The following is a 12564-nucleotide window of genomic DNA, read 5'->3' as shown; positions in this document are numbered from 1 at the left end:
CTTGGATATCCATATGAAATTATGTTAAGTGAGAACCCATATTATATGAATTCCGTGATCTAGGTATCGGATTCCATGAACGCCGACACAACTGTCATCTGCAATTTGAGCATCGTCACGTGACAGATTGAAATTGAAGGTAGTTTTCATTCTGTTTATTGAAGTGGAAAGAACATTTGACTTCCAGCCTAAAAACAATTGTCTAGTCCATAAATCCTTACCAACAATATGACGTGTAAACATCCCAGGGGACATTTAAAACAACGAGCTGCCAACATCCGGTTACATGTGATACTGTGAACGTTTCGTGTTTGTATACATACAATGCGTATGCTCTGTCTGGCATTTGCCTGCGTAACATGTAACTTTCGATTTTTCAGATCAACCATCGATCTAGGACCGTACAGAGTAGAGGGAGTGTTAGACTCGCACTATTGTAACCAGACCTTGTACCTCTCGTTGTACATCCGGGTATTTATACACCGTGTACCCAGAATGGAGAAGGTGGATGAGCTTCGGTTACGGATGATGGACGTACCACCTTTAGAGGACGAGCCGGACTTCTTCAACAGTGACCAGACGTATGTATATATTATATATCTATATTTACATTGCATACATTTAGTGTAACACTATATATGTAAACATGTAAAGAAAATGAGTTCAATGTACAGTCCAGGCAAAGGTAGCAAGACGGTACCTGAATAATAATCTCACATGTAGTTCTGAGATAAGACATAAGAGTCACATATGTAACGGAAGCATGGAGTTCGGAACTTTTTTTTATTAGGTATAGTCGTGTACACCTTTATCTATCTATATAAGTCAATAATTTCCATGTGTACTGTGCGATCCCTTTAAAGATTAAAAGACGAATGTTATATTCACATATATATGTTTTTGATCAGGTTAGTCAGGTTTTTAAAGGCTCGTGAATGGAATTTAGACAACGCGGAAACACTTTTGAAATCAACAGTGGAACACAGAAGAAACACGAAACCACTCCATATAGACTGTCACTGGTGCCACGAGCGACCGGGGCATCATTCAATGGTACGTCCATCAGACAGTGACATCATCTCTGGTTTGTTTTACAGGTTTTACGGGTCGATCTTAAGTCAATGTTACGTCATCCACTTTTTTTTTTGAATTGTTCAATGTGAATGGTTTGACTGTCTGTCCATGGCAATTTTTGACTCACATGTAGCTGAGAAGTAGACCGATCGATGCCTATGGTTGATTCTGGATGGCCTGTGACTGGCCTCCAGTATGGTGTTCATTGAGTTAGCTAACAACAATTACTACACGAAGACCGTACTTAAAATGACAATTGTAGAAAGGCAGTGTATAAGATCAATAAATCAGGACCAAAGTCTTACTAAAGTCGCATATATGCCAGCATAAGTTTGGAAAGGAAGCTTTTAAAAACAGTTATTCTGTCTTTAAGAAGTTGAGAGGGCATGAAGTGTCAAAGGTACAATGTATATTGTTTCAATTACACATGTCGGCGTTGACCTCACTTTGGATAATTAAACACGCGTGAAAAGGTATTATTGAACTTTAATGATGGAACCAATGAAAATGGCCATAATAGTTTTTCCAGTCCTCTATATAAAAAAACGTGAGAAACCATTTGGTTCAAAGTCAAAATCATACAACCTGGGACAGAGGTGAAAGCTGACATTGGTCAAGGTGCAAAAGAAATAAATGGAGACGGATAAAATATCAAATTGGGACAAACATAAAAACTGAGACTTAAAAACACATGAGACAGTACAAAAATGTAAACGATACACTATAAGATATTACGTTGTCAAAACAAGTTCAAAATTGTCAAATTAATAGTCTCAATTTTGTCTGTTTTAATTCAGAGACAAGTTGGATTTGACGAGAGTGGTCGGCCCGTCATCTACTCAAGTTTCGCCCAGGCGTCCACACACAAGAATACTGTTGAAGACTCGGTAACTCACTGTACCTACCTCATAGAGAATGCCAAAAGGACCATGCAGCTAGGTACCAGTACATGGGTATGGATAATCGACTGCTCAGGTACGATCCGAAGGTCAGCGTGAAGGGTTCACTTCCGGGAAATAAAAAGTACGGTTTCTACCAAGAGTTGTCGTCCGTTTTAGGAACACACAAGTATTAAGTCAATCGAAATTACCGAAAGTTAGTTCCCTTCTTTGATTCTCGGGCGCCGCAGTTAAAACCTTGAGTTTAAGATTTCGGGCACCAACTAGAATGTATGGGTGATGGCCATTACTATGACTATGATTACTATGATTACGTGAAACAATAAACAAGTTATCTTATTCGAATGCAAACCAGAATACTCAGGTGTTTCTTATGTTTTATGAAACATAACCCCAGGGATTTGGAATAAGTAGATAAATCTGAATTAATGTAGAACTAGATAAATGGTTTTTATGCTGTTTTCAGCACAGTGAATAACACTTAATCCTATCTGACTATTTAAATCTGACCTTTAGTATCTTCTACAAACAATACGTGCTTTACAAACGAAGGGTTCTTGTCACGTGTGGTAAAATGTAGCTAGATCTTTGACTTATAAGAAGAAGATTATCAGGAAGATGTGAAACACATTGAACAGCTTAGAAAATGCTTTTTTTTTTATTTTTAAATATTCACATTCATTCATGTACTTGATGTCGATCTACAAGTCTCAAAGACAGTCAATTGTCTAACAACAAACTACCATGACGGGGTCCATGATGAATCTAAGGCGTTTGCTGACTTCTGATGTGTGTAGGTTGGCTGGAGGGGCGTGAGATTGAGATATGCTGATATCAAAACATTCTCCCCGGATCTGCTGTTATAAGTGTATCTTTATTTATGAAATGTATATAATGCATATAAGATAAAATCAATATCTTATTAATTCATACGTAGGTCTGTATAACAATCAATGCACGTACATTGTCTTTCCAATGACAAACAGCTGTTGTAATAGCGTGAAACTTAAGTGTTGGCAGTTTATTCATACTAAACCCGTGACAAGGGCTGTCACAGCTAAATTATAGATATTTCTCCTGTGATGTGATTTCATATGCGATACAACACTTGAACAGTAAAGGAATACATGTATACTGTTTCGGGAGGCATGGATCGGACTCCATACTTTTTAATGTTTATTGTAGTGTTTTTATACTTATCAGCGATTCATAAATTTGTAACAGCTGATATAGATTATAATACATTCACTTTCAGGTGAATACGCCCACTTATTAACCCGAGACTGGAGGTTAATCTGAAAACAGGTTAAGTGTTTTCAAAAGTTGCAGCACAAGTTACTAGATTGTAATATTTACCTGTGAGTCTCTTGGCGGAGTTATGAAATGGCTATATCAAGCTTCCGTGAACGGGTTCTGTCAGATGTATAGATTTAGACCTTTGATAGGTAGTTTGACCAATCAGCGTGTTGGAAAATAACGGACTTAAACGTGACTACTGTGACGTTGTATTTGGTCAAGGCTGTTAGTTTGAACAAATTTGATAGCTCTTTGACGAAGCACATTATTGACCCAATATCCTTTTCAAAAGGGGTGTGCGGTGGGCGAATAGACATCTGGACGCGATCCACTATTTCGACTTTGTTAAGGCCACTGTATCAATTTTTGTTTTCGTTTTTTAAATTTCACTTCATGACATACATATACATTCAATTCATTTCTTTATACTCCAGGTATGACTCTGACAGCGTGTAACCCAAAGTTGGGCTACGGGGTCACACAGGTCATGTCTAACTACTACCCGGAACGCCTCGGACTCGTCATCTGTCTAAACCATAGTCCGGTGTTCCAAGGCGTCTGGAAAGCCATTAAAGTCTTTCTTCATCCAAACACTATAGCCAAAATGAGACTTGTACGTTCTAAAGACAAATATTTGAAACTGTTCGAAAATTATTTCGATAATGAGTTAACTGAATGGTTATTGGAAGAAATAAGATTGAATAAAACAAAACCGCTTTCAAAGACTCAAGTGGAGTTTTGGAATCCCCCAGTTGACCAGAGTGCACATGATCCACGTGGATGTCCCTCTTACGTCACAAAGTACATAGATAATCTGGATCCTTCAGACTCTTCATTGACACATCGACCACACCCAAATATTGTAGATAGTGCATCCGGAACTGTTCAGACAATTAGCGTGTCGTCGGAAGAACGACATGAACGCGAAGATTTACTTGCGGATCATTCTGATTTGGTCAGCGGCGTTGACCAGGAAGTGACCGGTGATAAAAGTGATGAAGAACAGGAAGAAACCTTTGTTGCATTGGAAATCCCCAAAGATTTCCAGATTTCTCAATCTGCCTCAGAAGTGTCCTAGTTTGTGTGTGTCTCCTCACTGTCGGAAAATGATACATTTGAATCTTCTGTCTATGCATGCGTCATCGGTTATGTTAGAATAAGACATCGTTATAAGGGATGTCTTGGTTCCGACGAAGAATCGTCATATCGGATACTGTCTGCGCATGTGCCACGCACAGATTAAGATTGGAGGGTCTTTATACAGGAATTTAGTCTTGAAACTGTATACGTTGAGGATTAATGACAAATGTTTTCCTAGTAATGCTCGTACCGTCTGTGTGCTGTGTGCGCATGCGTCAGCTGTGATATTCTATTGGATCGTATTATCACTGTATACCGTATAATTTGGATTATAAACCTTTCGGATTTGTGAAAGAGATAGTTCCTTAGAGCCGCGAACATGTGTGTGTTCTCTTGTGTGAGGTACAAAATCGTTACACATGTATTGCGAATGTACACTGCATACTGGATATTTTTTCGTGGTTTTCCCAAAACCAAACAGGATTATTTTCACAGAAATCATGTAACGCACTAACTTTTTCTTTAATCATGTATTCTCATGGTATTTTAGATTTACGAATAAGGAATAATAGAAACCCACGGAAATTACAACCTGTATAGTATTTTGGTGCTGCGGGAAATCAAATCCGGAAACTGAACGTTACGGATTAATGAATATTAATTTTGGAATATACAATGTACACATGTCCATGTAAACTTTGTGCAATAAATACTGTTCACATTTAAAATCGAAGATTTTTAAATTCCATGTGTAACTTGTGTCCAATATTAACAAGGTGTGTTTGATAGATGTTATGATATCAGAAACGGAGAGTGAATATATACATTTGTCCTGTAACTGGCACTGCCATTGTCGGAATACACCTACCACAAATATTTTGCTGTTTCGGCAGTGACGGAAAACAGCTGTATTTTAGCTTTGATTTGATTTAAACATATTTCATTGCCACAGAATAACAAAGGGATTGGGCACAAGTTATATCAACATTATCGACGCCCTCTCCCAAAACAATTACAATATACACAATTTGGCAAACAAAAGTACAGGTCACATTAAGAAAAATACAAAACATATAACTGTTGGCATTGCTCTCCGAAACTAAAATAATAAGATATATAACTATAGATATAAGTATAACCTGTCCAAACTTGATCAAAATGCTGGCTGGTTTGTAACAACTATAAGTGAGAAAAGTCTAACAAAAGTAAGGCCGGAATAGACAATGATCCGAATTAGAAGTTTAGCTCGTGCGGTAAGAAGACAGAATTTCTTTCTGAATTTAATTAGATATTAGTGTATCAATATAACAACTGTTTAATTAGACGATCTCATATGTTATAATGAACATGTTTAATTACAAAAATTCATAAAAATCCTGTCATATCCATTGAAGTTTGGAGCTGTATTACCACGAGGATTAATTGTTTTGGTGTACGTGATCGGGCAAAATTCGGCGTAACGTCGCCTCCGGTAAACACAGATAGAACAACCAACCTGTTCAAGATTTGATGGTCTGGTTTTTAATTGATATTGCAGGATAACTAGAATATATGGCTGATGTCTTAAGATATTAACTGCATTTTGGCTGGGGACAGAAAGACGCTTATGTCTTTTCCCGACAAATCCGGCAAAAAGACTTAACAACAAAACTATGAATGTTTTGATAGTCTGATTTTTAATCATGCTTCATTTTGGCTCGGGATAAAAAAAAACGGCTCGCCAGAGACTCGCTACTTTTGTCTTCCTATTTTCAGACACTGACCAAGTATTCTCAATTTATCCTGCAACTGCACTGCCATTGTCGAAATATACCTACCACATACATTTTGGCAGTGACGGAAAACTAAAGCACGTTCGTGAATTTGACATAGTTACTTTCTTAATTTACTTTAAAATTACGTTTAACGGTATAAACAACTATTGAAATAAGTGATTTTATACGTAGTAATGAACAAGTTTATTTACGAAAATTCATAAAATCGCCGTCATATCCGTTGAAGTGTGGAACTACTTTTCTGCATGGAGCAATTATTATGGCGTACGTCATCAGGCAAAATTATGCGTAACGTAAACGTGAGGTTGAACACAACACTGTTGAAAATTTGATGGTCTGATTTTCAAACATTATTGCACAAGAATATACTTGAATATATGACCAATGTCTTAAGATATAAGCTGCATTTTGACTTAGGACAGAAAGGCACTTGTTTCTTTTCACCTCGTCAAAATAAAGCTGATACTTTAAGACGCTGACCATTAAACGTATGATACGTAGAGTACTAAAATAAGTAAAAACGAAAATAACGAAAAAAAGAAGAAAGATTTTTTTTTTACATTGGGAGTCGGTCATTATTACCCAACTTATACTCAAATGTCGATATAAGATTATTATGATATCAGTTCACAACTATTTACACCTCGTATACTCTATTATACTCTTTGTACTTGTCTACCTTTAACAGCAACGACAATATACACTTTTAGTCTGTAACACCATGGGATAGTGGGATTTCAAATGTGTTTAAGATAATGGCCTTGGCCGCTTCCAATGCCAAGGGGTCAAATTTATCCGATGTTGTGGTCAGTTTATCAATGAACAGGAGACTGTCACCTACGATTAGGTTACGACTTGCAAACGTTGTATAACAGAGAACAGGCATGTTCAAAGGAGTGACCTTGATCCACCTCGCAGGGGTCAAATGTCTTAAAATCGACTAGGGTAATAATAGTTGCAACGTCTAACACTAGAATAAGAAGTCACGAAATAATTCCAAAGGTAGATCACAAACTTGTTCATTTAGTTGCTTTACATTCACGAGAAAAATATTAGGATATAAGAGAAACACAAAATGATAATATTCGGCTATTTCAAGTGTTAGTATGGAAAGCTAACATGTTTGAGCTTGAAAGAGAGCTTGTAGGTTTAATTACTACCTTTGATACAAATCTGGAGTTTTCTACCTTTTTTCATCTAAGAAATCGTAAACAATGTAGTTCTGTGTTTTACATACAAATATTTTACTCAGGTTTTCCAAAATATTTGCATTTTTGCTGCATTGTCGTTATGTAATCTCTGTATATTTTGCTCCGGGTTATGAGACTAGGAACCGGACATAGCGCGCGCGTAGTAATTAAAATTGCTTTGATCACCGGTGTACTTCAGTAATTACTCTGCAGCGACAAAATCACAAAACAACACGATATTCATTTAGAGTTTGTATTTCCATCTCATCCCTTTGAAAACAACAGGACATTCAATTAATTAATACAAACTGATGTTTTTAAAAATTGACACAGCGCTATTTTGTTTTATTTTGGCCCTGGGAGATGGTACAGGACAGCGGGCAAGTAGAAGAACATGTTTATGTATGTAATAATGTCTGTCTGTTTGTACCGATTTCATGACCATAAATCGGAGCAGATCACTGCTTATGGCTAAGCAAACCTTCAGATACAAGTGTTAGGAAGACATTCGTATATCTTTTTACTGTTTACAAGGGTTACTATTGAGTTACTGCTAAATCGTTAATTTTCGTGATTTTTTTTTTTATTTTCGTTGGATTTCTGATTACTCTTAATCCAAAAATTCTTATGTCAACGGAATGATAACCAGATAGATTTTAGAACTGTCGAATTTTGTAAGTAAGGTTCATCCAAGGGCCATTCAAATGCTAACGAAGATTCATATTTTAAGAAAACCTCGAAAAATGAACCCCACGAAAATATATGATATAGTATTTCATCATATCATTTGACAAGACCGATTTTAAATTGTATACGTGTACAGACTCGACAGTATTGTTTTAAACATATTTTACAATTCTATTTCTTAATTTCCAACTAAAAATTGAACAAAAGTCATAACTGTAACATGTTTTTCCAAAATAATATAAATGTTCAAGCGTTTGACAAACCATAAAAGTCATGAAATTATATATACATGTATATACAAAGGTTTTGATTTTTCTCATTTCCGTCTACAAATTTTCATTTCCATTAAAAATCTGCATTCTCAACATTAAGGAAGAACAAGTTTCTCTTCTGTTAATTATCAATCAATGAAACAGGTGAAAGGCGTTTTCGCATGGAGCGATTTCCGGAGGAGCAAATGGCGTTTTCGATCAGATCGAACTTCTTCAATATTTCAAAGAAATACTTTGACGATGTCACTCCTTGTGAATAGTAACTAAGTTCCTGTCATCGAACAACGAAAACGTAAACTGCTTTTTTTGGCTCGGATTTGAAGTTTAAAAACTTCTGCAAAGTTTTTAAAGGCGATGAAGGTTTAGATATCATGTAATTTCAATGCATAGTCAAAATGAAGAGAGTGAAAATGAAGAGTTAGTGTGAGTTAGTCTGAAGTTCGGAATTACAAAATTATTCAGGTTTCTTATCGGATATAGAATACTCTCAACAACTGTGGGAGGTGACAAAGGGAAAAAAAGCCACGGGTTTAACCTTTTTTCACTAAATAAACTAGTTATTTTCTCTTGCTCATTCCGTGAATACATTGTGTTGTAACAACTTTGTACCAAGTACAGCTACACACACCCCGTATTTCACTAGCATATCCTACCACTGAAGAGAAATGCTTTATATTTTTTTTCAAAACGCCAGGTTGTCTTACCCTGGATATGTAGATCCTTTGTTCATCTAGAGTTTAGGAGGGGATTCCCCTGTCAGGACATTGATATGACGTCATGATAAAAATTCGCTGACGTCACGTCAACAATTCAATTACGTCAATGATGCGAAGCACTTAGACAACAAAACCATGTATTTGTCAACCTTATAAAGCCAGCATGATAAGAGAAAAAAATGCGACCATTCATCCCCTTGTCGAAGAGATAGAGCTCGGTAGAAGATGATTAATTTGTAGACACTGCAAGCCTCGTGTTTGCTAACTTAATAATCTTTCGCCTCGGGTTGAGATCATATCTCCATGGTGGTGAAAGATGATATCAATCTTTTTACATCTGTGTGATATTAAAGTACAGTCAGTAGTTTTAATGTGGTCATTCTATTTGCATTCAGCAAAGCATGTAACGTATAAGAGTCTATCATAATTGCAAAAATTCAAAATCACACGGAAAAATTCAATTCAAGAGCCCTTTTTGAATCGTTTGATTTTGATATAAAGTATAACTTCTGTTTTATTAAGGTTAAAATTCACAACTCTTATTTTGCTGAATTACAATGAATTTATACTTTTAGGTCCTGATTAAGAGTACTTTGCTCATTACGTGCCCATTAGTGATGTATCAACAACAAATCTGATGCAATATCGATGATGTAAATTAAGAACACCAATGGACCAGTTATAGAACCCGAGAAACTCCATAGAAACCATAGACATAAAATAATGTATAGAACCCGGGAAACTCCATAGAATCCATAGACATAAGATAATGTATAGAACCCGGGAAACTCCATAGAAACAATAGACAAAAATAATGTATAGAACCCGGGAAACTCCATAGAAACCATAGACATAAGATAATGTATAGAACCCGGGAAACTCCATAGAAACAATAGACATAAAATAATGTATAGAACCCTGTGATACTCCATAGAAACCATAGACATAAAATAATGTATAGAACCCGAGAAACTCCATAGAAACCATAGACATAAAATAATGTATAGAACCCGGGAAACTCCATAGAAACCATAGACATAAAATAATGTATAGAACCCTGTGATACTCTATAGAAACCATAGACATAAAATAATGTATACAACCTTTAAAAACTCCATAGAAAACATAGGCATAAAAATCGAAGAGCCCTGGGAAAATCCATACTGAAATCATACACTTAAAAAAATGTATAGAACCCGGGAAACTCCATAGAAACCATAGACTTAAAATAATGTATACAACCCGGGAAACTCCATAGAAACCATAGACTTAAAATAATGTATACAACCCGGGAAACTCCATAGAAACCATAGACATAAAATAATGTATAGAACCTTTAAAAACTCCATAGAAAACATAGGCATAAAAATCGAAGAGCCCTGGGAAAATCCATACTGAAATCATACACTTAAAATAATGTATACAACCCGGGAAACTCCATAGAAACCATAGACTTAAAATAATGTATAGAACCCGGGAAACTCCATAGAAACCATAGACTTAAAATAATGTATACAACCCGGGAAACTCCATAGAAACCATAGACTTAAAATAATGTATACAACCCGGTAAACTCCATAGAAACCATAGACTTAAAATAATGTATAGAACCCTGTGATACTCTATAGAAACCATAGACATAAAATAATGTATATAACCTTGTGCGTGTGTGTGTGTGTGTTCGTTTTTGTTACATACCGAGGTAGGATATAGTGTTACACATCCACGTACCGAGGTACCAAAAACTACCGAGGTACTTTTCCCGATACCTCGGGAAATGCGTCCATGGTTACTTTAAATTTCACCCACAAAGTTTCAGAGGTACCTCACAACAGCGGTGTAACGTTATGAAGGGTGTGCATTCAGATGTGGTGAGCTACAGAGCTTAGATTTTTCTTTCGCACACACCACACATGCGTTCTAAAAGAAGTATTTCTATTGGTTCTTCGTAATTACGTCACACTCTATTTCATTGGTCAACATCTACACACCCACAGAAACAGAATACCGGCTTGCCGAGGTAACAGGGCCTGAACAAGTGGGCTTTGAATATTCAGGTGAGTTAGAGTATATTAAATAATTGAATGAATGAATAGCTAATTTTAAAATCCAAAGATATAGGTAGCTTTCAGTTATGTTCTAACTTAGTTCATAACACACGCTTAGCGAGGTAGTCCTAATGTTACTGTTACAGGTGATTGAAAAACAAGCAGGACCTTTCGCCATAATCTCGTTCGCCCAAAGTCATTTCGCACCAAGTGATTCCTATCCCCCAACTCAAATTCTATGATGGTTTTGTTAGTCCTGTTTTGCCTTAACGTTATTTTTTGTTATAGGCCTAATGTTCAATAGAGGCGAAACAACTTCCCCTGGGCAAACTGAATTTCGGGCGAAACCGTAATAGTAGTATCCGCCTTTTGTTCAAACATGACGGATCAACGAAAAGCTGTTGGGTACATTTGTATGAAACAGTACCGAAGTTTTGATCAGTGCATATGTTATTGCACATTTCATGGGTTAGATTTTCATACTGATTTCTCAGAAAACAGCAAAGAATATCTGTTGTTTGTGTTTTCGGTAAAAACACTGCTAAAAGTATCAACCTTTAGTGTCGATAAGGATTTAAGTTGTATGGTTGTAAATATTGTCAATGATGCGTAACGTTAGTTGCTTCAACAATTCCGCCGTATCTTTACAAGTATACATGTATTTCTGGACTGAAGAGGAACATTTGAAATTTTTGCCTTGCATTGTGTGTTTTTCTCTTTATTTTATGTGTAGTAGGAGGGAGGGGCAGAATCTGTTACGTAGGTACTCGGAAGGCAGTTAATTTACATTTTTCTGCTAAATTTAAGATAAGTATCATTTTAATTAAGTATGCTATTAAGGACTCTACAGTAATTCTGGGAAACAAATAAAAGACAGGGGGTTGGGGGCAGAGCTCCCAATATTAAACAAATAAAAGACATGGACCTATGTAAAAAAAATGTGTACAGAAGGGAGTAATGAAAAATGTCTGCCCGTGCTGGGGCTCGAACTAGCGACCTTTCGCTCTCATGGTGAACATCCTACCAATAAGACTATAAGAGAAGTTCTCCATAGACTGAGCTTGTAAGACCACCTATAACCTCCCCTTTTACACTAAGTGATTGATGCATTTTTGACAAATACTATCAGGGATCGAGTTAGAAATCGAAAAAGTTTGCAAGTATATGTTTATGGTAAACAAATATGAACTGGGCCTATTCTTTTTGTTTACATGTATGTGCACTGATTGTCTGTTACACAAAGTTTTTTCTGGTTAAATTACAGTGCCGACACTCACTAGGCCTACAGTATGGGGAGAAAGAGAAGAGGAGAACAGGAAGGAACAACCTCAAAAAGGAAGCAGATAAAAACTGGTATCTTGCTGTCATATACATATAATTATACTTTCAACAAAGTACACAGGGTGGTGCAGTGGATAGCGCACCTGCCTTTCACAAAGACACTGAATTCCGATTCACTGGCCGGACGGTATGGGTCGCTTGCCACACCACAGATTTTCTCTAGATCTCCATTGGCACTCAAGTTTC

General features: G+C 36.4%; 1 protein-coding gene across 1 annotated transcript; it reads left to right on the top strand.

Annotated features, from left to right (window-relative positions):
• The first annotated feature begins 492 nt into the window (after window positions 1-492).
• On the top strand, window positions 493-4347 carry LOC132563105 (uncharacterized). The gene is made up of 4 exons (XM_060227864.1): window positions 493-581; window positions 909-1053; window positions 1872-2049; window positions 3704-4347. Exons 1-4 carry the CDS (start codon window positions 496-498, stop codon window positions 4345-4347), a joined length of 1053 nt encoding a protein of 350 aa, XP_060083847.1. The 5' UTR covers window positions 493-495.
• Window positions 4348-12564: the final 8217 nt, after the last annotated feature.

Source organism: Ylistrum balloti, unplaced genomic scaffold (genome assembly GCF_031769215.1).
Source record: "Ylistrum balloti isolate Yb309-2 unplaced genomic scaffold, AGI_CSIRO_Ybal_v1 Utg371582, whole genome shotgun sequence".
In the NCBI taxonomy this organism is placed as follows: Eukaryota; Metazoa; Mollusca; class Bivalvia; order Pectinida; family Pectinidae; genus Ylistrum; species Ylistrum balloti.
The sequence above is the reverse complement of the archived record's forward strand: the minus strand, read 5'-3'. Positions and strand labels throughout refer to the sequence as shown.